Source organism: Accipiter gentilis, chromosome 4 (assembly GCF_929443795.1).
Source record: "Accipiter gentilis chromosome 4, bAccGen1.1, whole genome shotgun sequence".
NCBI lineage: Eukaryota > Metazoa > Chordata > Aves > Accipitriformes > Accipitridae > Astur > Astur gentilis.
This window is the reverse complement of record NC_064883.1, coordinates 29,092,795-29,119,102: the sequence shown is the minus strand read 5'-3', so window position 1 is coordinate 29,119,102 and position 26,308 is coordinate 29,092,795. Positions and strand designations below refer to the sequence as shown.

General features: G+C 39.5%; 1 protein-coding gene across 1 annotated transcript in view; it reads right to left on the bottom strand.

The window, feature by feature from the left end:
- Positions 1-890: 890 nt before the first annotated feature.
- GPR158 (G protein-coupled receptor 158) overlaps positions 891-26,308 on the bottom strand; it is a 205,973-nt gene continuing 180,555 nt past the window's right edge. Inside the window, exons 7-11 of the mRNA XM_049798758.1 lie at positions 24,627-24,865; positions 13,841-13,979; positions 9,471-9,576; positions 7,389-7,535; positions 891-6,615 (exon numbers count right to left, since the gene is read on the bottom strand). Coding sequence (XP_049654715.1) covers positions 5,161-6,615; positions 7,389-7,535; positions 9,471-9,576; positions 13,841-13,979; positions 24,627-24,865 — 2,086 coding nt within the window. The 3' untranslated portion in view covers positions 891-5,160. The remainder of the gene's footprint in view (positions 6,616-7,388; positions 7,536-9,470; positions 9,577-13,840; positions 13,980-24,626; positions 24,866-26,308) is intronic.

Here is a 26,308-nt window from a genome sequence, read left to right as displayed (position 1 = left end):
ATGGAAAGAAAACTGGGTAATTATGCAAAGACAATTCTCCTACTTATCAGCCATCTACAGATTAGGGATTTAAGAGTTTTGTATCCACCATGTTCAGGGATCTTGATGGATTTCTCTTCCATGGCCTCTCCAATGCTTTTTGAACTCATGATATCCACAGCAATCTGTGAAAATGAGCTCCACAATTTATTTATGCCATACGTAGCAGAAAACTTCATATGTTTTAAACTGCTGCATGATGGCCACCCTGAGTGTTCTGTAGTTCCCGCATGACAAAACCCAGCAAATGCCAATTTCCTAATTACCTTCAGACCATTTGTAAATTTATATAGGTCTCACCCCTCTCTCAGTCATCTCTCTCCCAAGCTAAACAGGTTGCAGTTCATTTAGTCACCCCATACATAGCAGCCATTCTCTGTCTCTGATCATCTTTGTTACCATTCTTTGTACCTTTTCTATGTCTGTTAGACATATTCCAGATGAGGAATCCAGGCACGCACACGTGTAGTACAGATGAGCTATAGGATTTTACAATTACATCATGACATGCTATCTATTTATTTCCTAATATGTTCTAACATTCTATTTGCCATTAAATTCACGAGAATATAGCATGGACCCTACAGTTTTGATCTCAGAATTCCAGCCACTACAGCTATTTCCTTAACCTGAAATCCTGAACACAATACACATCTAGTCTAAAGGTTGATGTCAAGAAAATATGAGGAAAATTCGGAAAATGCTGACGTGATAAGATCATATAAGCTGTAAAACTCATTATTAGTTATTTTACAAGTTTAATGAGAAACCTGTTTAGTTTGGATCAGTAATGACTTCAGAAAAATCACAACACAAAAGCCTCCAGACAGATTTCATATAAATGTGCTTTATTGCAGAGAAGTTACATTATTTACATGCTGCAACACATTACAACATAAATCTATCAAGTATTTCATGGTGGATGCTGTTGGTTGCCAGATAACATTGTTATAAGAACCACATTGTAAAGTGAAGAGACTTACAGCTTTATATACTCTACAACTTGGAGTAGCTAAAATGTTAAAAGTCAAAAGGCAGTGTTTTCTCAGGCCTGCCTGTTGTCATATGCATGCAAAAGCCTAAGGAGAGCAAATATAAAAGTATTGTCCAGTTTCAGGTCTATGATGCCACCAAAGCTGATGATAGGTGTGTACTGATTTATATTTTAAAGCATATAATCTTGCATAAATTATACAAGTCTAATAAGATTGGTATAAATCTAATTTATAAACAATGGCTTAGAAATAAAGGAGAAATGAAGCTTGCACATGCATTTAAAAGGACAACCTAGCAAATGTTTGTGACCTTAGTGTTTATTATCTTTCTCTTAACAGATCTGCTAGAAAACATCTTAATTCTAGAGTTGCACTTCTCTTGGCTGAATAATGACAATGAAACTCCAGAAAAAGACAACTAAGCAATCTAGCCAATATATGCTGGTGGAGAAAAATCTATGAAATACAGAACATTATTTATGTCTAACTTAGTATGTCTTCATTAAGCAATGTTTCTAGCAGCATCATAGTGAAATAGAAGAGTTGTGTGAAGTTTGGCCCCTCATTTTCTTAGGTGTGAAATAATTTGAAGTCCCAATTGAATCTGTAGCCCAAATATCGGTTGCTAAATAAACTGGGGAAAGCTTTGTTGCTTGCTAAATGAAAGTTCTCCAACTGTATCAGTCTTAGGAGATGTGACTACAAGAAGCCTAAAGAACCATAACAGACATTTTTTAAGAAGTGAGGGAAAGGGTCAGGATGAAAGAAAACAAAACCAAACAAGAATACACAAGCCAGTACCTTCCCTGGTAAATCAGCCATCATTCTTTTGCTTGCTGTGCAGCTGGGCTGTTTTACACCAGCCAAGGAATGGGCTTTGTTTCCACGTTTCTAATGAAGTTGTCTTTTAAAAAAGAAAGAAAGGGAAAAGAAAACGAGCAAGGAATTGTAGATAGATAGCAGTAGCACAGATAAAGTCATGCATGAAGGGCTTCATCCTGCCAGTGAGGCAAGGGGCAGTGGTACTGTGCGGACACTTTGCTGATGTGGATCCCCTCACCCGTGGTGCACGTTGCACCCCGACCTGGCTGCTGCAGAGCAGGGCAGGGGCAGCGTCTTCTCGCTTGGCCCTGAAGTAAAGGATGGAGGGCAAGACGAGCGAGGGCACCAGGGCTGGCACCTGCTCCTTGTGACCGTCTGTCTCCCAAGAGGCAGTGAGTACATACAAACATCTCCTCTCATGACTACTCCATGGATGCCCGCTTCTAACCTCAGCGCCTGGCTCCAACAAAGCGCTGACGCCCATTAGTGAGTCAGGGCAACCTGCCACAGGTTGCCCCCCCATCCCCTGTTCACACAAACCACTGCTGAGATGGGCTGCAGAACCTCCCTTGAGGAGTAGGAGAGGCACGAGGTGGTCACCATACTCAGCAGGTTTAAAGTTGTGCATCTCTCTGCACACAGGGTCAGTGTGCTCCTGGAAGATTCCCAGCAAGCTCTGTGCCCAGGATGGACTTCTTCCCATGCAGGGAAATTTAGGGTTACTTTCTCTCTGAACAGCTGATCAAATCCTGACAAATCCCATGAGTGTCTGGGGCTGGCAGGGGAGAATCTGGGCACACCAGGTCTAACCTCAGCTCTTCTCCACACTAAGCAGAGAGCTGGATTTGGGCTGGACATAGGATGCCACTGGCACTGTGTGTGCAAAGTGGGTGCACAGATGTCCAAAGCACTCAGGCTCAGATGCCTGACTCCCTTTCACAGGTGAACAGGGATTCTGGGTTGCAAGGGTCCCGGCCAGAAGATGTGTGTTGAAGACAAAGACCGTTATCTCCTAGGCCATAACTACACCCTACAAAAGAGGGGTGGGAGAGTCAGACAAGCCCAGGGTAGCAAAGACCTAAGTCAGCATGTCCCCATGGTGGAACTGAGCACCATCCAGGCTAACCATGTTCGTTGGGGCAGTTCGGCCGCTTTAATGAGCAGAATTTATGAGTGAGGCCAATGTGTTTAGACAGCACTAAGACCTGAGCCAACTTGTCCCCAGCTGGCTCAGATGTTGGCATGTTCCAGGTTTGGGCTTAGCAGAGGCAGTACGAAGATCAGATCCATCTTGATCTGTCAGTGCAGACATGCCCATAGACTCCTGTCCTTTTTAAAGGACTAAAGAAGTCCTCCTCATGCCCAGCTTGTCAAGTCCCCCTGCTCATTGCATTTTATCTTAAGCCACTTTTTCTATGATGCCACAAAAATCAGTTTATACTACATACGTGTATGTGCATGTGTGTATTAGATATGACATTTTATATATATATTAAACATATATAAATATCTATTTTTATATATATTATATATATATTAAACAACACATTCTATTCAATCATCCTCATTTCATGTTCTTCCACTGAATCCCATCACTTCTCTCAAATTGCACAAGTTCTTTAGGACTGAGCTGTCTTTGTTTTGGAGTCCTGTATGTATAGCCGATTCTAGCGAATAGCACTTTACTGGTACTGCATTTAGATGGCTGAGGGTTTTTTTATTATTAGTGATACTCCTCAGAATCTTTACAATACGTCCTCAGGCCCGGATGGTGAACCATCGCTAAGACTCATAGCTGTGAATGGGCCATCTATGAATATAGCTTATATGCACGATGAGGACTGTAGCTATTACTGAAAATTAGCACTGTATTAAACACTTTCACTGTAAATGTATGTATAAATAAATTAAAAAAAAAAAATCAAAGCATTTTGGAGAGTGGGAGAGAGATGCCATTATTTCCATTCCCACTATCTCTTACAATTGCATATATGGGGGAAGAGTAATATTTTGGACTTCTCTCTTCACTCCAGAGGCCAAATTTTGGAGGCTTGCCAACAGGGATAAATGGTACACTGTTGTTCTATATGAGCTAGCTAATACATTTCCCAGAGCTGTCTGGTTTTAGTAAAACAGGTGATCATTTCTGGGGTATATTTGTTGTCATTCTTGCTTGTCTTATTTAGCAGGATATGCTCAGTATGCAATACTGAACAAGATCATCACCATCGATGTTTAAAGTAAGAATTTTGGTTTGCTAGATGATATTTTCTGATTAGTAACAAACAACAGATAAGTTGTCCTAAGATTTACCAGAATATGCAGCTAAGACGACTGAATTTCCACTATTAACAAAGTCTATGAGCATTAACAGGGAAGTGCATAACAAGTAACTTACGGCGTATAAAACCCCTGAATAATACAGTATCAAACTATAAATTTAAATAGCAGAGAGTAAACCAAAAAATTCACTATATAAATCACAGGAAAGGAAAAAAAAAATCTCCAAAGCCCAAAGGAATTTCCCAATATGAATTACGGCTTCCATAGCCAGTGAAAGATTACTGCAATTCTATATATAAACAAAAAAGTCTACAGCAGGTATTTTAACTTGCAATTAGAAGAAAGTATCTGCAGATTGCATAAATGTGTTGTTGTGTCACATAATATCAAAGTTATTTGCAAAAATTAGACAATCTGGAATGCTTTAATATGAGACACAACAATGTACTTAAACACACAGTAATAAGAAAATGAGAGCAATCATTATATAAAATGTATTTTTGGGATGCATTGAGTTAGCAGTGCTATCTAGATTAAATACGTAATGTGAAAAGTCGTCATTTTAATAAGCTGCTCATTGATACCCCTTTTTGCCATCAGGACATTTTCTGTGCCCTACTTCTGCTGGATCTTTAAAGTCCCAAGGGCAAGCTAAAGCCGGTTGTGGCATTCACAAATAATTCAGTTAAGATCTACACTGTGCGTTTGTTACCACCATTTTTTTTCTTTTAAAAGAGAAGTGATTTCACAAAGGCAGGTTTCTTTCATTGACACAGTAAAATCCTTGGAGCAGGGACCATATTCTGGGCACTGCTAATGACATTGTTGGCACTCAACAAATAAATAATAACAACATTAATGATAATTTGCTTTGCTTAACTCCTACTTATTTGTAGTGCTGATTCCCTTAATTTAAGTGATGCTCCTTAGGAATTTTCAGATCCTTTTGGCCTAAGTCCCCTCTGTCTTTCCTGTTGTCTTTCTTCTCAATGTTGCTACTCTCCTCAGTCCAAAAGCCTCTTTATTTTCGAGGTGTTGCTGTTTTATTTGCACTTATAGCAGAGGTGTTTGATAAAGCTACACTTCTTTCTGCATTTGGTAAATCTGGTGTATCATACTCCCAAGGGCAGACTTCAGCTCGAGATGCTAAAGGTTGCTGTAAGTAACTACTTGGCTTATGGGAGTCAGATGAAAGCACATTTCCCTCGGAAGAGGCATTTTTTTTCTGTTCTGCCAATTTATTGAGGTTTTCATTTTCTGGTGCTTTCTGGGGTAGCTCCTCCCGCTCCCCAGCACAGGTATTAGGTGTATATCTATTAACATTCTCACACTTCAGTCCAGGAGAAACCTGGGACTTGGAATTTGACTGTTTTTTCTCATTTTCAAAGACCTGCTGCTCCTGTGTCTCCCGAGCGGGTGCCTCCATCTTCTCTGGGCTCTTTTGATTTGACTGTTGATACCCCTCAGGTGTCTTCAGCTTATGATGAGTCTTCGCCTTTGGCTGGGAAGGGTGGTTTTTCTCTGGCTCTGAGGAAGCAATAGACACATGTTTTTGAACTTTAGAGTCGGAAGGCACAGGACCAGGAGTTTGGTCGTATATCTCCCAAGGACAAACTTCTCCTATGTTGAAATTGTCCTTGTGCAGAGACTTACCTGGGCCTGTGTCTGGATTTGCAGGTGTTTGATTAACCCTTTGCTGTTTCATAATTCCAGATTTATGGGTTTTCTTTGTTTCCTCAGAGTGGGTAGAGTTTTTCCGGTGGGAATCCTTATGTTCCCCTTTATCAGAGGCTGAGTGCTTTTTGCTGGCCTCCTTACCCTTCTGCTGAGATTTATGAGATTTAGTGCTTTCTTCTAGACTTTGTGTTTTACCCGTTAGTCCCAGAGTCTTTTCCTTGGCACTAGCAATAACACTGAGGGATTTTTGTAACACAGATGTTCTTGGATGCAGAGGCTTCTTGTCGGCACTTAAGTTATGTGCACTTACTGATTTGCACACCAAAGGGACCGATTCAGTAGAGACAGCTTCAACTTTTTCAGGAGCATTTTTGGTTAATTTGTTACCATTCAAGGAGTCCAGAAGCGAATTCTCAGTAGCTATAACTTCTGTGCTTTCTGTAGTTAAGCTATTCGGTTCTTCTGTTTGATCCCTAACATGATCATAAGTGCTGTGGGACTTTTTTAAGGAAAAGACTCTGTTTTTCAAAGTCTCTTCTTTTGGCTTTGCAGAACTCATGGAATCCTGTGGGTTTTTCCTCAGTGTGGCCATATTCTTCACAGCACTGTGCTCCATCAGGTCCTTCTCGTCCCTGGAGCACTGCCTGGTGACGGTCTCGGGGATTTCTGTAATACGTCGCATTATCGAGCGCCCCAAGCCCTTTTTAGAGCACCTTTTTTTCTGGAGATGTGGGTTATTAGCAATCATCTTTTTCCTTTTATAGATTTCAAGCTGGGCATATAGTTTCTTCAACTCATCCTGCAAAGCAAAGTGAATGGCAAAACTAGTATGTACAGAGTGAGTCCGGTCTAACAAGCAGCCTGATGAATGCATTACCCATTGCTCTAAAAATGGCATTAAACTGCCTTTACTGCCTTTTCTAATTTTTGAATATGCCATTTCTCCATCAACTTGGATGCCATTTTTTTCCACTTCAAAAATAAGTTCAACGCTCATGCACAAACATGTTACCTTCCGCAGCTGTGCATCATACAGCATGCACAATTCATATACATTCATGCTGTATGTTTCAGATTTCACAATGCTGTGGTGTATGCTTTCCTGCTGAACTCTATAGCTATTCTTTATTCTGGGAACACAAGCCCTTTTATCATGTAAGATAGGAATAAAGTATTTTTTTCTGTTAATCATGTGTTTTTAAAATTTGATGTTATATAGTTATGTGTATGTTACATACAAATGACTAATCACAGTGACAGCAAATCCTGTTTGCTCTTCAAGATAATTCAAAGAGCATATGTAAACTGATAAACGGCTCTTGCTGTGGACGATTCCTCCTCTTTAGCCTCCAGTATGACTTCTACTACAACTAGTAATGCAGCTTCTCTTCACACTAGTGAATATTTTCCATGAGATTTTACATGACCTGATACCACAATCATTGAGAGACCTAAGCTGGCATGTTTCAGCTGATATCTGCAAAAAAAGTCAAATGGATGCAATTCAGAGTTTACTTGTAGGAAAAAGTGTTGTTCTTGAAAATAAATGCTATTTAAATGAGTTATATATACCCGAATATCTTCAGGATCCAAACTATGTTCACTCCATGCTGAATTGATACTGCTGTTCAGATAGGATCCAGATCGACCCATATCAAGCTCATCTTCATAAGCTTCTGTAGCTATATCATCTCTTGGGTTATTGCTTGAATGTGAAAACTGCAATAAGTATTCATAAAAAAGATGTTGCCATCAGTGCAAAAGTTTACTTCAACATCACTGTAAGAGTTTACATCAACAGTTTTTATGGCACAATGATCCTTCTATGGATTTCATGTGATTTTCTGAACTCAAAATACTAGCTATAGACATCATTGGCATAAGTAGTGTCCTATAGAATATCAGTATTGTATGGCAGGAACTCTTATTAATGATGGCTTAACTTGGTAAATCTTAAGAGATTTGCATAAGGAAAAAAACCCCACTTATTTTGATGCTTATTTGAACCTCTTTAAATTGCATTTAAATTAAGCTAGTACAGAAATAGACTTTCAGCCAGTATTCCCAATTAGGCTGCTAAAACTGTAAGACTGTATTTTATATTCCATACTGTTGAATAATCCTGCAGAAAGCAATTCTCCCATTTTAGATCCTAACACTGAAAAGGAAGAGATGAGGTAGCAAAAAAACAAACAAAAAAAATGGAAATAAATAAAAAATGTAGTCAAGTTAATCTCTCTAAGTTTTAGCAAATGCTTAGATCAAGAGTTGGAGAGAGTGGTTGTCAGCTATTTATTTGTCCATATTGATTCACTCATCTGTAGTTACTATTGTCCACACAGCCATCTGGCCTCAGAACTTTCTGAATGGAACTAAACCTTGTGAATCTTCTCTTAATTCCCTGAATTCTTTGTCATGCTGGAAGAAAAGTCTGTATAGTGTTACACAGTTAATAAGCTAAAAATGGAAATGTTGATCAGTAGTTATGAGTCAGCTTCAGAAAGGTCAACAAATTTTCTAGATTAGTCTAGAAAGACACCTTTGAAGATATATGATGAAGTATATGAATATAAAATAGAAAATAGTAAGATTATTGCTAAAGACCAGAAAAGTAATTGAAAATAAAACGAGGTTATTCAGTATTAAGGCTGCATCAGTGTGTCCCCTTGTTATGACTATTTAATGTATGTATATTTGACAGTTACCAGCATATCCTGTTCTGACACATAGGCAAAAGATGGGAATAGCAGCTTCATTAACCTGAAAGCGGTATCAACTTGAACTGCTTAGTGTCCTTCCTTCATATGTAGTTTTCACCTTTACTGTTCTCTTGACTTCTTGATTAATATTATTGGTCCTTTCAAAAGCCATTATAAAATCATTTGCTTTGCTGAGGTACTGTCTAAAAATCTTGTGGACTGCTGCTAGAGACAGGTGGAGCTGCCGGTGGTTCTCCTGCCCCTGGTGAGACTGACATATTGTCGCTTTGCTCCCAGCGCCTGACGGGAGGCGTGCCGCAGTGCTCCGAGCTCTGCCTCTTCTTTTCCCTGCCTCCTGTCGTCCTCCATCTTCTCGTGTCCCACACACACTCATCTTCTTACCCACCACCGTACCTGGCTCCGTACCATAGGCCATGCCTGTCCCAGTATACAGCATCTGTCTGTCCCAGGCTCTGTCTCGCAGAGGGCTTTTCTTTTTCAGCCTGTAACAACTGCCTGGTTTAAATCCTAACCTCTCTATCTCTTGGCTAGTCCAAGCTCCTCATTCCAGTTTTATTTAGTAGTCCATCCTAGCCTTTCTATCCCCTCACCTAAACTCTTTGCCTGATCTCAGCTAACTCTGGCGGCAGCAGCATGGTCAACCAAATACCTGAAATAAGCATCGTTAGGCAGGTTCCTTTCCTTCTTGTATTGATCACATCAACATTTTAAGTACTTTAAACCCCTGGAATTTGGAAAGCTGAAAGAAAGAATCTCTGAAAATGTATAAGAGTTTTTAAAATAAAAAAATATACAGCTTTTTAGGCAACATAGCCAAATTTTATATCTTCCTTTTCTATCGGTTGCTTGCTAATTTTATACAGCATTGCTTCTGTGTGACAACATGTATCTTCCTCGGTCTTGGCAAAAGAGAAGAGACAGGAGATTCGAATACCTTAGGAATCAGAAGTAGCCCAACAGTGACTGTCACAGTCAAGTGTGTGTGTGCAAAGAACAGCATCAGCATCCAGTCAGACTGAAGTCTTGAAGCAAGAATGAATCTGAAAATAGAATTCAGGGTTGCAATTCACTGCCTTTTCTCCAGTGCATTACATTTAACATTTTTATTATTCCTTAGGATTCTTTTAATTTAAAGGCCAAATGCAACTGGTTTTGTTCTGTACTGCTTTCATACAAACTAAAAATTACATCCACGTGCTTTACTTACATACCACAATTTCAAAACAACTCAGACGAAAAAAAACCAAAACAAGCCAAAACAAAATATAAGAAGAAACAACAGACCTTAAAGGATATTGCTTATTCCATCATTCTCACTCTATTTAGCTGGTTTTTTTGGATGGTTTATATTGTCACAGCTTCTTGGGCCTGAACTGAGTTATGGAAGTTTACATACATTAAGGATCCGAACGGATGATTTTAGGTTAAGTAAGCACATGTACTATGATAAATTGCAGCGCACTTCAAAAATACAGGGTGTCCATAGACCACAGCTACAGAGTGTGGCTGATAAGCCATCAAAGAGAGAACTGAACTGAAATACATTTTAGCAGGGAGCAGAGAAACGGTCTTGATTGCAGGACCGCCCCGCTCAATACTGCAGGGACCAAGAGCCCTGTGAATGCTAGGAAATAAGTGGCTGAACCTCCAGATGAAGCAAATCCTTGCTGAGCTTTCTAAAAGAGTGGTAGAACAAGTGCTGCAGTTAAAGCTAGCTGGAGCATGCTTGGGTTATCTGCTTTAGTGAGGTCCCAAAGATAGAAATGGTAAGCAGTGCAATGGATGAATTGATGTGCCACTGGCTTGTAATTTGCAGGTTTACAAAAATCATTCAGATAAAAATGACATTTGCAACATCCAAGTCCACAGATGTACATTTTGCAGAAGCTTTTGTTAACAGAAATAGTCTGGCATGAAACACTGGCTTAGATGCCGTAATAATACAGTCATCATTTCTTGTTTAACACTTTGTAAATGAAATGTTTCATGAACACAATATAATATTATAATTATTTCTTACAGAGATGTTGCTGTTGAGGTGTGCAGGGATATGAGGTGGCTTGGGCCTGAGGTTTAGCTAACTGAACACAACATGAGAACTATTGAAGATGACATGAGAAACTGCTGGATATAACAGAGTGAAAAGTGAACCAAATTTACAGACAATGCTGTGAGGGATGGCAAGAATTCACAGGTGGTTAATAGGAAGTCATTTGAAAGATGGGCAAACTTCACAGGTAATTGAAGGGAGCATTGGGGGCCTTTGGGGGAGCAGAACTTGCAAAGTCAGTGGTACTGATGTAACCAAATCAGTAACAGCATATAAGGCTGTGATTACCTAGCTAATGATATCAGAAATACCAAATTTGAGTACAGATGTAGCAAAACTAAGACCAATAGGAAAAAAGTAATGTGGGGTTTGTTGTTTATTTGGGATAAGACAAGATAGAGACAGAGAGAGGCTAAGGTAGATGGGGGAAGAAAAAGCATGGAAAGAAGGGGGGATAAAAGGGGCTAGTGACATGTAAGCAAGTTGTTAGTGACTGAGCCCTGCACATGATCACTGCAATATCTCCTATCTTCTCATTAAATCCTTCTCCTAACGTCTGTGTGATCTCACTTTCTACATCGTGCATGCGCGTATGTGCAATTCACGAGCAAACTTCAGGCTGGACTAGCCAGCACGTGGGAAACCTGCACCTGGGAAGACCCAGGGTCTCAGCCCGTGACTGGCTACAGGGCCCCAAACCCAAAGACGGATACTAGATTGGCTTAAGGACTGTGCTCGTATTGGAAGGACCCGTGAATGTAGCGTGCTGGTGAACCTACACAGGGCGCATGTTTCAGTAGTGAGCATCATCAGCTGCAGAGGAGGAACAGGACCAGGCTGTACGTGTTGGACCTGCGCTGGTCCATGTGGCCAGCCATGTGTTGCGTGTGACTGCACGTAGCGGATGGATGTGCTCGGCCACGCTAGGCCTGCAAATGGGAACAGCAGCAGCCACATCCATCAGACAGACAGGAGAAAGCTCGCAGGTCCTGATGCCCACCAGATTTGGCTAACCCTTAACAGCTCCAATCCTCAAATTCTGTGAAGGCTTTTTGCTTGTTTTATGCATGAAACCATGACTGATTAAGGTATCCACGCCATACCACTGAAAGCAAAATGGGATTTGTAGTAGCCATTCAGACCTAGCAGAGATGGGGTTTCTATCTGAATGAGATTTTTTCCATATAAATTTTGTTTTTCTCAGTAATACAAGAGAAAGAGCAATGCAGGAATTTAATGCTATGCTGATCTGAAGACAATCAAGAATCCTCTGTTTCTGAAATGGGAATGATACCTTGAAAGGCAAACAAAATGCAAACAGTTCAAGGTTTTATTTAGTGCTCACATCAATCTTATATGAGCTTTGGGAGTTTTCAGACTGGATGGCTGCCTTGTAATAGTGGGTGTCCTTCAAGACTCCAGTGCTTTCAACTTCATGACAACTCAGATATGTCATATAAATCTGAGTCTTCCACTTCCACTCTTTCAGTTACATCCAGAACTTGGCAGGGAAGACAGAAGCAAAAAAAAAAAAAAAAAAAAAAAGTAAGGAAATGTGAACTTCAAAGAGACTGGATTAAGACTTGTATACACGGAAATGCACATAATCTCAGAAGGGATCATGTAGTTCCAGTGCATTTTATTCATTCCTATCCATAAACAGTACATGATATTTCTTCAACAAACCAGCATTTATCAGACAGAGGGAAAAGAATCAATACAAAATGTACATTCTTTTTTAAAAAGATGGAAGAACAAAATCAGCAGACCTTAGGCTGAAGGAACAGGATCCTCACTAGGATAAACTGAAAGACCTAACCCTTTTGTGTCTCCTTCATAAAGCATGTATTAAAATGTCACATTTTCCCCTTTCCCCCTCTCTTTAATCCAAGATTGCTTTCATCCTGTTCTAGTGTTGAAAGAAACTTGCAGCCCACATAATAGCTCTCCTAATGCACTGAACTGTATCTTCTAACATGCCCCAAAATATGGTTTAGGAACATTAATTAATGGGGGGAAATTTTGACTGAGAGGCTATCATATTGGTTATAATCAATTCGAAAGTATTGTAACTGAATTTTTTGTCTATCAGGAATGAAAAGAAAAATGCTTCCATCAAATACAGATTTTAAACATTTTTGCAGATGTGTGTGTTAGGGAGTAAAGAAGAAGCTTTTGAGAGTATGTGGATGTTGAGATATGGGGTTAGGAGAAGGTGAAGGAAACAAAAAGTTGCAAGCCTGAAAAGTGCTTTATAATACTTTATAACAATGAATATAGAACTTTATAACAATGATAGGGAAAAGAGCACCTGGAACGAATAGAGATGAAAGATTTGCTTTGCTGATGTTTACTCAGAAAAAATGATGCCTCATGGAAGCAAACATCAAGAAGGCAGAGAGAAATGTGAGTTTCAAGAGACAGACCAAGGAACAGAGAAGAGTATTTGAAAACTGTCAATGGAGCGATGTAAAAAAAAAATCATCTTAGTAGATACGGTCTGTCAGGAGGTCAAGGAAGGCATAAGAATGTCATAAGAAAGTCATAAGAATCTCTTGCAGCATGAGATGAAATTCATGCTAACTTGCTCTTTTGAATTTTCTAGGACCAATTCATTTTTACAGGATACTCTGTAGGAAAGGCATATATAGTAGTTTTCATGTAGCTCTGGCAAAGACCTTTATTTATTTGTTACTATACTAATAATTTACAAGTATGAAAATGTAGAGCTCATTATAAACTTTATAAGAAACACATGCTTTATATTACTGTTACAGATTCATATGCATAAGAATTTTTTATGTCAGCATATAGAACAGTATGCTTCATGCACAAACCAGTACAATTATCTTAACATACAGCTGCACCTTGCCAGTCTGTACACACTGGGAAAAATCATGTAAACCAACATTCTTACCTGCTGTTTTTTTAGGGATACAAACCAGTGAGCCATATGCAGATGACTGAAGACAGACAGTAGTTCTGCTATATCTGATTTATCATACATACTGAACTTTGATCAAAGAACTTATCAGCTAGCTATAACTGAAAAAAACCCTAATTATACAATTACCAAGTTGTACATATTCTTGAAACCCACGGGAACAGTTTTAAGTTTAGTAATCACTTAATTTGCAGAATTAAATATTTATGAGACCTCCCATTATGCATCCTACCCCAGTCACCCATTTCAAGTTGCACCATATGAAACCTGAAAGATAAATAGTTAATTACTAGATCTACAGATCACTTGCCTAATTGTATGGAATATAGCAGAGATAATGAGCTCATTGTGAACTGCAACAGCCATATAACGTGGCTCATGAAATGCTGATGGGACTGTCCGCACTGCATAGCAGAGATAAACACCCCACAAGAGGAATAAAAATTCAGCTGTGAGAAGAACAAAAAGAAATAATTTGCAATTAGTTTTATGTATGAAAAAGGAAGGAAATTTGAAGTACTATAGTATGTTCTGTATGTGTGAGTATCTATGCAAAGACAGTATACACTCATGCATGTATATATGTACACACATAGCCATTCAAAGTCTTTCAGATATTGTCACTGCACATGATACACTTGGTTTTCATTTTATACACTTCTTTTTTCTAGATGAGGAGCCTTTGCCTTCATGGTGTTTGAGTTTTTCAACTGACAAACTTTAAGACAATGTCTAATACTGTCTTGCTTGTTTTTCAAATTGGTACTATAGAAGCTTGACATCACTTAAAATAACAAGTATTTTTATTTGTAGCTCTGGTTCTTGTTATAGAGGCAGATACCACTGCTACTACTAGATTACAAGTTTTTAAAATATCAGTTTCATTTCAAAGGTTTATAACTCAGGTAAAACAATATATTTTGGGTTAAAAAAAACTTCCTCTATCCATGATAGTTAATTCTGCTGGTGCCCATAATATGATGAGTCATTTCTGAGGGCCTAATGTAATTATAACAAATGATGTGCTTCTCTCAGTTAGGAGAAAAATGAGTAAAGGAAGAAAAGAGGAGTAAAGGGTCAGGATCAGTTTAAACTATCCTGTTAGAGCTTACTCATCTGCACCCAGCAGTACTCTGACTTCAGTTTCCAGTGGACAGTCTTCTGTGACATCATTTTGCTTTTGATACAAATTAAATAATTTCATACCCATCTTGAAAAACCTCTCCTTCCAGAACTGCTCCCCCCGAGTGCCGCCACACAGAGCTGGTGCCTGTGCCTCTTGCCTCGCAGACTGGGTTGATGATGGCTGGAAGTGGTTGAACCTATCCAGCAATGTACAATTCCATGACAGACCCCTGCAATGCTGGCACTGATCTGGACCAGCTTCAGAAACTGAGTGTGATACTGTTGTTATACACTGCTTTTGCCTTGTGGGATTTTTGCAGTAAAAACTGCAAATGTAGTATAATAGAAAATGAGTTCTTTGTCATGCTTATTTTTGCCAATACATGTTACTATACTGTAGTTAGAACTGGTGATCAGTGACATCACCCCATGGTAGTGATCAGCAAATCATTACTGGTCTGGTTTGGATAAGGACACAAATGCTTGTGAACCCTGCCATTAGCAGCAGATTGAAATAACACTCGCATGTTTCTTACTTTTATTAAAAATAGATGGCCTCGCTTTAACACCACCTTTTTATGTAGGAACATATCCTACCTAAACCCATCAGTTTTACCAGTTACGTTAAAACAAACATCTAAAAAGGCATAGTCCACACATGCTGCTATTTTTGTGTTCTTCCTCACCAAAATCCCAACAATAAAAAACAATTTAAGTTCAATAGTTTGACTTGGGACCTTACTGAGTGTCAAAATGAAAAAAGTATGGTATGAATCTTCTGAGACTACGTGTCCCAACCTGGTTTTGAGCTCTACAAAAGCACGTATGCAAGTGTCTTTCCCACATCCCCCATACACTCACCACTTGGGCAAACTGGCTGCTACTTCCATTTCATTCCTAGATAATTAGCTATGCTACCAGTGAAGTCTATTACTCTGGTTTCTTAAAAACACCTACACAGGAATCACCTGCCAAACCATCTTGCTTCTGAAGTCTTCTCTGAGCAAGTGAAATACAAATTTTACTTCAATGAAATAAGATTAAAGGCTCCTTTAAAATTGTTAGCAGTTTCGTTTTTTCTCTTTAAGTTCTGCGTATGCAGAATAATGGCACTGAAATGTATTGCTCTTCAAAGCACTGACATTTATTGCTTTAATCATTCCATATTGATTTAGAAGAAATTGAAAAGGAGAAAATGGTTAGAATTAGGTTGCTAAAGCCAAATCACTAGATCTTACTGTCCTATGCTCTGTGGAAACTCTTCTTATTAAGTTCAGCAGGTATTCCCCACAACATGCCAGAGAGCCTATTTCCTCTCATTTTGCCTTTCATTCAAAGTCCCCCTGCAGTGAAAAACCCAACGTTAGCAGCAGAGCCTGAATAGATGTGCTAACTGTGAATAACAGGCATACTCTACAAAACTACCCTTGGTCCATTCTTCCTTCTCCTCCTCAACTGAAAAGAGCCCCAAGCCTCTCACTGATTGAAAAGACCAGTTACAAGGGCTAACAGAGGCTGAAAGTTTGAAAAAGTTTGGCTTTGAAAGGGATGAAAATACATGTATAAAAGTGCATGTGCTGAAGGTATTCCTACTTAAACTAAAGATTGTGGGCCAAATTTTGATTATTTTTACAAGAAAAAAAATCTGTTCTAAGTTTGAAGATTTACACGAATTAGGCTTTTTTTTTTAATACAGACTCGTATACAGGTATCTCAGAGAGCAAATGAAAGTGAAAAAGCCACAGCTCCATAGTAAAAACCGGTTTCAATAAGCTGGGGTAAATAGGAGTGAAGGTAGCATTTGATCTCCAGGATCTGATTAATTCTGAAAATTCTACAGTTTCCAGTTTCACAATCATATTTACAAGGAGTTCCTAAGACAATATGAGGAGACTTCAAAGTATTAATAAACTGGAACATGACAGTAGTTTGCATCATTTAATGCATAATGCTTTTATAAAAGCTTTACATTTAGAGCAGAGTCCACAGATAATAATTAGTGTGACATCTGGTATGCAACACAAATAGGTAATAGCTTTTAAAACACAAGGTAAAATAACAAAATTCCTATATTGCTAAGCCCAACGTTGCAATAATTTCATTAGCAATAACAAACAAAACAGACTGATAGAAAACCAATTTATTATCTAAACCACTAATTACACGGCTTAAATGCATCATGTAGAAGCTATGCTTCAGGGGGGAAATCAAGTTCATATAATTAGCAACAGACTATTAGTGCAATTTGTAACAAAAATCTGAAGATGTTATAACATTTTGCTGTATTGCATTTCTATATGGCCTTTTTGGTTTCTCAATATAAAATAAGGTGACATATTAATGTATTTATTACACCAGTAAAAAACACAGATATAACTAATTTAAAATAGACAGATTAGACAGACAGACAGACAGACAGATAGATAGATAATGGAGCACATCTGGCTACCATGCTGCAAGGTTCTTATGTACCACTCATCTCCGAGGCCTTATTAGTTCTGTCTATGGCACACTAGTGACTGTTTTGCACCAAATATCTTTAATGATTAAAATTTGTGAGATGTGATATGAAATTTCTATATGGCTTGCTGAATAATTTTCCACTAAAATCCTGGTGTAGAAGAGTGACTTCCTGACCACTAAAGGAATATCTTTGTATATTGCAAACCTGCCAAGACCAAACTCAAAGCTCAAAACACATGACCTTGTTCCTTTAGGTATGATTTATCATAAGGTTTATAAGTTAGCCCATTTTACATATTAAGCACAAGAATAAGAAATTACTTCTTTTCCCCTTCTGAGCAATGATGGAAATTCCTGGGAGAGAGGGCTGTCAACAGCTATCTGGACAGAAAATGTGAAGTCAAAAAAATAAAGCATAAAAGAGCTCTGAATAAACTTGCAGTAGCTACTCTATAACAAACCAAACCAGGCATTACATTAAGATTTCCGGTGCAAATCTCTGATAGATAAGAGGGTAAGAAAAGGCACAATTGCTTTAAGGGCATAAATGGATGTAGATATGAATGGAAGATAAGAGATGAAAATGTAATGTGACCTCAATATGTCATGTGCACAAATTAATTAATCTTTCAATATCTCTCTTCCTAGTCACTACCTATTTCTTAGCCACATAACCTTTTATCTGGTCTTTGCACTATCTAATCAACCTACTTAGTTATATTCTTTGCTGCAACCGGAACTTGCTCTCTTTTGCATATATAATCTTCAGTTAACTATATCATTTCTTAAGAGACCAGACTCATTTAATGCATGTGACAGAGCAATTCCAGAGATAAATCAAGGTTGGCTACTGAAGTAAGCTCTGTAATTTATTGCAAATGACATTTAGATGTCTAGTGAATGAGAGAAAAGACTGCGGGAGAAAAAAAAGTGGTCTTGTGCATACGCGCAACTGAACTCTAACTTTGTACCTCAAGCTCCTGTGCATGTGAAAGAAGTCCCCACTCAAGCCAAACTTTGCAGAGATGATCACAGAGGGCATTTCTCTTGCTATTTGGGTGCCAACTTTGGCATTTTTGCTGCAGTTTGCGGCAGAACTAAGCACACAGGGCTGTTTTTGTAGCCAGTGAGACCATACATAACATGTTATATATAGATTTGACTAAGCTCTGTAACTGAGCCAAAGGCATTGCAAAATGGGTACCCAGATTAAATGGACCATATAACCCTAATCTTATTGTGCCTCAGCTCTGGCTGTGTAAAATGGGGATAATGCCACCCTATCACTGCAAGATGACAGTGGAAATAAATTTACCCATACTTGAGAAGAGCTTAAATCCTAAACTGTGATTTTCCTTTCTGCCATAGTTGGGAAAGGAAAGTGAGTTATTTCAGGCTGTCCCGGTTGCTTCTCAGCCCTCCTGTCCTGCCGGGAATGCCTTTCTCTTCAGGCCAGCCTACCCACTCCTGTGCTTGCTTGCACTCTGCTGTCCAAAAGCTACCTGCAAAAAGAAGACACCCCTGCAGGATTAAAGCCGATTTTCATGACTGCTTAAAAAGCACCACTGTAGGCCAAGCACAGGCCACTTCTCTCCAGAAACGGTGGGTGACATGCTCTGCATCCTTTCCTTACACTAACAAGGGAAAGCCCATTAACAGCTGTGACTTGACTAAGTTCATTTGGTATTCTGAACTTTGCACTGTTGGCAAAACAGTGCTGTTCCAACAGTTATACCATTTTTTCGTCAGGTTTTGGACACAAATTACTGGTTACAGCTCTACTTGCATCCATAACACAGCTACAGCAACACATCCACTCCTCCATCACACTTCATTTCATCAGACTGATGTCTACATTTTAAATCCCCTTTACTGAATCGAAGTGAGCTACAGATCTGGAAGCATGGCTCTTCCATCCATTCATTCACTCAGAGTGCCAGCTGGAGCTGAGCATGCACCATTTTAAAATAGGAAAAAAATTGTGTCCTCGATTGCTCCTGTGTTGCCAGCCAGCGCAGTCTCTTTCTGCTTCACTGTGTCCAATCTCCTACCTGGAGAGCTGCACCATGTCATAGGAGAAGTTTTTTTCTTCAACTGACAGGATTTTCGTATATTTCAATGATCTGTGATTACATGTATAAGTCTTTAGTGTTGAGTTATTCCTAGAAAATTAAAAATTACCAGAGGTTTATCTGTCTCTCTCACCATATCTCAGCATAATTTTAATTAGCTAGGCACAGCAAGACAGAGACCTATGTATGAAGAAAGAATTAATGGTGCCAGATCCTGACTTTTTTTTTCTACCAGAACATCCATGGTCTGTAGCTGCAAGGCTGAGGAAGAAGAGCAGGGGTCCATGGGCTGGTGGGGGCACAGCACACTCCGTCCCCCACGCAGCCACAAGACTGCCTTGCAGGTCCACTCAAAGTAACGCAAGGGACATGCTGACCCATGGTCTGTGGGCCCCATGGCTTGAGGGTGACCTAGAGATGGCTTTTGCTGGCAATGGAGACATATCCACTGACTTGAGCAAGAGCAACATGCCTAGGAGTCTCACTGCGTGAAAGATATGCTCATGCTCAGGTCTACAATCTCTAGGAACATCCCTCATTTCTCCACTTCTCTTAGCCCTCATACTCATGTATTTTATTCCTTCCTCTATACAGATGTGCTGTCCTGCCTCAGTCCTTCCATAGCCTACTGTTGTTATTAAAGTCAGCTGGCCACTCTTCTGTCTCCCTGTGTGCCATTATCCTCTTCGCTTGTGTGTGGATGAAAGAGGGAGAACAGGATAGAAAGATCTACCGACAGCAGCTGAACACAAACTGAGTGTGGGACCTCTTCTCCCATATCTTAAAGAGGATGCAAGCAAATGCCAATGGTATCCAAAGTACTTGGAGGGCTGGAAAGACTTGGAACAGTACAAGAAGTGGATTCCAAAAAGGGTGGTGCAAAGACAAGAGGAAGTCAAAGCATCTTCCAGCCTCTCCCAAAGCCATCTCCTCCGGCGGATGGCTTGCAGAAGCATCTGAATATGGCATTTACCAATACAGAAACATGTGGCTAAGGCAACCCAAACGTGGTTTCCTTAGCAGAAATACTTTGTAGAAATGGTGCCTAAATAAAGGCTACAGGATTTCACCTGTGATGTAACAGATACCAAGAAAAAGCAACATTACTGCAGGGGGTAATGCAACCCAAACTGTTCAACCCGAGGGTTCCAGCACCACTCATCATCTTTGTTGCTCTTCCCCATACCCTTTCCAAATTTATCATGTCCTAGAGATGAGGGACATAAACTGCACGGTGATGGTGATGAGGACTGTGGGAGAGGTGTACATGGTGGCGGGAGTAGTGGGTTACAAGCAGGAAAGGGACAGAGCTGAAGGCTCCTTTGTAAAACAGGATTCTTTTCCTATTTCTGCTGCAAACAGTTTATACAGCCCTGGTCTTATCACCTAGAGTAAGCTTTTCACAAGTGATCACTATTTTTACATGATACATTTTCTGAGTATCTAATGTGAGAACTGAAGCCAGATCCTCATCAGTGCTGAATTCTAACAAGTGCCTCCTGGTTGTGTTTTCCCCACAGAGGAGGCTATGAACAGTACTCTGAAAAACCAGTCCCTAGATGTCTCAAGACAGACACTCAAAATGGATAGCTGCTGTTGACAATTTTGGCTTTAATCTTTGTACATCGATGCTAAGGAGAACATGGCTTAAAAACGCCCATTTGGAAATGAACAGTTCTTTATTCACTGCATGCTCTGAACAACATACCCGGAATATGGCATAGGGCCACATCAAATGGGGATAACAAAAAAGAAATAATAATCACTCATTCACTGAATGCAGCAGAGGGTCTGTAGAAAATTTAATAAAGGGCCTCGTAAGGCTGTATTACAATGCCCTAGCTCAAAACTGTACAGGCAGTCTTAATGCCCAATCTGTCAGAGCCTGTCCTGGCAACTCCTGCCCTCTTTAGATGCAAAGATTATATATGTTAAATATCAACAAATGAACAGTGGGAGGGAGGTTTTTTGGGAACAGCCTGAAATACTCACTTTGTTGCTTTTCATGGCTGAGGGCACGCAGTAATCATGATGCAGCCTTGTGTTTTAAATCCTCTTGAAGCCCAGGGCCCAAAGCATGACCCACCAATTAGTGGGCTATGGCAGCAGCTCAGGCCAGCTGCATGGGAGCAGCACAGCTCCTGCCACCAGGAATCAAACAGGTGCTGGGGAAAAATACCTCCCTGGGCTTAGTTAATACCTGTCATTTGCTTCTGGTTTAAATAAAACATTGAAAACCATAAATGGAATGCATGGGGGCATTTTTAAAAACTACTGCTCAGATCCCATCCATGCTGGGTGAAACCCTGGCCCTGCTGAAATCAGGAACATTCATCTGCCAAGATTTCACCTCTGCTTTTTATTTGTGTTTGTGCATGCATGTTTATCTCTCTGCCTGCCTTTCCCTCCTGCCTGGGGCTTTGTTCATTAAACTCACTATTGCTTTTTTTTCTCTAGTTTCTGGGGAGTTCTTTAAAATCCTGTGCTGCTATCCGTTTCACTTATAGGATTTTTCCCTTAGGATAAAAAATAATAGTTTGATTTGTGACACTGCGAGCCCTTAGGTACCAAAAGTTTATCGCTTGTTTTTTTTTCTAACTTGGAATCTGGCTGTGACAGGTAGAGGTATAGAATATATTCAGGCCATAGGAAAAAGGCTTTGTGGGTGAGCATTTTCAAGCCCTCAGGTATTTCTGTAAAATCTCAGATTGTCAACCATGATGCCATGGCTTGTCAGTGAGACAGATGCCCCAACTTTGAAAGTGATGCAGAAATGAACACAAAGGAAATAAAAGAATCTAGGCAAGTAACAAATAAGCTACCCACAAGTATCCAATCTCAAGGAAAATGCATACTAACTTACATTATGTTATGTAGACAAAATAAGATTTACTGAATGCTAGTTTTTCTCATCAGCGTATCACAGAGTACAGAGGCAATACTAGAAATGGTGACAACCTTTGTGTCTAGGTCCCTACATCTCTCACAGAGTATCCTCTTAAACTTAATGGAAATGTAAATATAAAACATTCACTGCAATAAAAGTCTCCGGAGATAGAGCCTAAGTAGCATGATTAGTATGGAAAACGCTTCATAAATCCTAACTCCAATAATCTCTGGTAGCATAAAGGATTCATCTCATTACGACTTTCTAACAGAGCCTTGTTAATTCTCACTTCACTAATCTGCGACCTTGAAAGTTCCCTCTCTGCATTTCAGTAAAGCATTGACAGCCGAGTGAAACAGGAAGGTATTCTAGCAAGGGCTACAGGTGACAGAATATATTCCAAAACACTCCCTAGTTTTATATAAAATACTGTGCCTGACTACATTAAATAACAAGCTTTTCATAAATTATCATCTGTCATTTTTATTTTAGCAGTTTAAATCAAATATCATAATCTATCAATTAATTTATCACATAGAATCTTTTGAAAGGCTGCTCTCAGTCAGTTATAGGAATAAAGGGTGTTCTGCATTATGGGTATTTCTGCTGACATACCCCTTGAGATGAAGTATCTAATTTTGCACTAGTTTCTACTTGCTGTAAGCTTTTCAGACTGCTATTACCAATAAAAATCTTGAAGTGCATATACACACACATACACACACCTATATATATATATATATATGTATATATATAAAGACACACACATGTTAGTACAGACTTGTAGGCATACATCTCCTGGTACCACTAATGTGGCTGCATAGTTTACTGAAGACTTGCACAAACATAACTCTGTTTATAAGGTAGTTTGGGTAAGAAGGCAAAATGACAGAACATAAGAAATTCTCCCCGATTTTGTTCAGGCTCAAGAGCTAGCTTTGCCTCTACTGCCCTTGAGTGTATTTTGAAAAACATTAAAAAACCCTCTAAATGTAAATATACCTTAAAAATTATCCTTGTTTTTTCCAACACTAGGCAGACAGCATTTTCTTACCAAAAAGGGACTATTCATCATAATTAGGTATTAAGAGCTGAGTTGTTAATCACTACACTACCACAGCTATAAAATCCAGAGAATAAAAACATTTTTTTACCATTATGCAACAACCACCCCTATCAAAGTTTTAATAAAACTTCACTGTATTACTGGCTGTGAAATGCAGTAAATTTTTGATGCAAAATGCGTTAGTGCAGATGACATCATCAAGTGTTCCACATGTATAATTCTCTTGATTTTACATCATCTCTCATGATAGTACTATTCCATTACTGCAAAGTATAATTATATTTTATCAGTACACCCCTCCAAAAGGGCACAAATTGAGATGCATTTCAAAACATACTCCTTTATACTCCTCTCTGCATAGCTTACCAGTGAGCATATTGACACATGGGGTACCAAGTGTGCCTGACTACCTCCAAGATCTTACACAAAGGAGAGAAGGTCAGAGCACAGAGCTGTGGGAGCTGGGTAATGCACAGAGGTGCACCGAGCACCTTAGAGCCATTGAAAGTCCTTGGTGAAGATGGCGGCAGTGTTTTGCCCTTTAAAACTGCTGTGCATTACCATGAGCTGGCTTTCTGTACACCACTCATAGAAAACACTCCTCATACCCCCAGGCTGCTTCTATCCATCTCGTCTGCACTCTCATGTGGACCAGCCACCATTACCTCTCCCTAAACCTCAGCAGCAGGGCTGTGTCAGTGGGATGTCCATGGGGGAAGCAGGGAAAGGGCAGAGAGGTAAGAATTTATTTCGGATTTCAAAACACTGATGTATTTGAGATAGTAGGTGGCAGACCTGGGCTGTACTAGAAACAACAGCTCTAGGTGCAGAAGCACCGAAGCTGTCTGGCCATTAGGAGGAAGCACGTTATGCTATATAACTGAACCCTGGCATGGGGAATCTACTGTTTGTTATTTTTTTGTCATTTTTTTCCTTGATATGAGTTCTGCAGGGTGTCATTTTTCAGCTCCTGCCTATCCCGAGCACTGAGAGCACATCTAACAAATACATTAAGCTGGGATGTTTAATGTGCATTTCCCATTACTTTGATACTAATTTCTTTAAGGTTATGAACAAGTGGTCTTGCAAGTTCTTTCCCTCCTCAGACATGAGAGCTCTGCTCAGTTCTGTGGTGCAGAAGCAAAAAGCCTCCACTAATCTAGCCACATTTTCTCACTTTAGTAGTGTAGAAGAGCTAGATACCTTTCGCCTTCAAAGATGAAATTTCTTCAGCACCCATCGCTTTGTTACTACAATCCAAGTTATAAACCTTTGAAAGTGATAAAAGTCTCAATATATTTTAATTATGTTTTACTTCTCAGCCCATTTAAAAACCATATATGCTGATATTTTATTTCCTGAGAAGCTTTTCACATGATATTAGGCAATCTGACAAAACTTTAAGATATTCTAAAAGAAGAAAAATGAAAAGACAACCAACCTTTATTTTAGAAATTAAAGATAAGCTAGAAAATGAACATACCAACAGCCATCATGTAATCCCAGCGGTCTATGAGGCACATATTGAAGATCAGGTGGTCAGATGTTTGCCCTTGGCCAATGAGTGGAATGTTTCTCTCCAAATTTTGGGTTATTGCAGAAGTCCAGCCAACAAGGAACCAAAAGACTATCAGGAGAATAACAGCCAGCATCCTCATCACTCGCCCACCTGTCATGTATGGAATACGCTGAGCAGTTCGGGACAGGAATACCTTCAAAACCCTGAGAAATTCAGACAATGCAGAATTAAGAAAAGCACTAGCAGTGCCACAGGAATTAGATTTTCATTTTATTTCACTATCAGATTATTAAAACAAATTATCAACATTCTTTCCCCTGACAATAGTACAAGGGTGAAATTTGAAACATTATTACTTTCATATTCATCGTATTTAAATGGAACTGATTGCTGCCCAGAGAGTGCTACACAACAATAGTAGAAAATATTAGCTATGCTTATGTTAGAGACATGCATTCACATGCTGTGTTGTCAAGCTGTTTTGTACCTTCCAGCTCCCAGTGGAAGACTTCTGTCTTTGGAAAAGGGAAGGTAATTTCCATAAAATAGCAATCACGTGTGTGAGATTTCATTTCATTTTGACTCTGGCTGTCTGCTCACCCCAATGGTGCTATTTCCAGAGAAAAAATTAGCACTTATTGGATATTTTTCCCATTGAGTTTGATGCTTCCGAGACAATAACCTACTCCTCATAGAAATAACCATGGAAGGCACTTCGCTAATTAAGTGGTTTCTGAGTTGTTTAGAGGCAACAACATGTTTTCTGAGATGGGACAGAAGCATCATAAGAAAAGCCATATCATATGTCAGGCACATATACCATGTAACAGCCACTGAACACATAACACTCACTTTAAAAATACTTGCACTTACTATTAGGATAGGTTTACTCCTGCCAAGAACTGTTCAAGGAAATATCACCTGCATTTTCTACCCATCATCACCTGCTAAAGCAGAAAAAGGTCCTGCTGGGAGCATTATGGCAACCAAAATTTGAGGAAATTGCCTCAGGAAGAGAGAGTAGTAGCAGCACAGAATATCCCATTGCAGTGCTCTGCCTTGACCCTGCCAAGCTACCAAGGCTGGGCAGTGAGGAAAGGCTATCAGAGAAGTCTTCCTGTACCCAAACCTTCAGAAGTGGATGGGCTGAAGTTTAAATGCTGTTTTAGAGATTGGGGTGAGGAGCCTTTCAAAGTGAAGAGGTGAGCTGTTTCAGTGATTTTGTCCTCAAAACTACAGTGGTTCCTGATTCCTAAGCATGAGCATGTCCAGTGAACACTCTTGATATCCAAGAAGGGACAAATTATCACTGAGGTTTAGGGAACTTGAATTTTTTCAGAAAGTTGTTTTTTTAAATGCCCTTGTCATCTCTCAGGTCTTTTCAGCATACCAAGCACCAAGCCACCTTCCAAGTTGTTCCACAGCCAGGCCCGCCTTTTCAGCAAAAAAACCCCACACTCCAGATTAATATTTATGCTTATATTTGTCTAAGAGAAGGCAGAAGCAACTGGTGTTGCCTCTCAAACAAATAATAGAGCAGTGTCTTTTAAGGCAGAAGCACAAAAGCTTTTCCACATCCATAAAAATGAATCATCGTTTGACTACAAACACAGCCTTCACAGTGTGCATTAGGTGAAGTCAGAGAT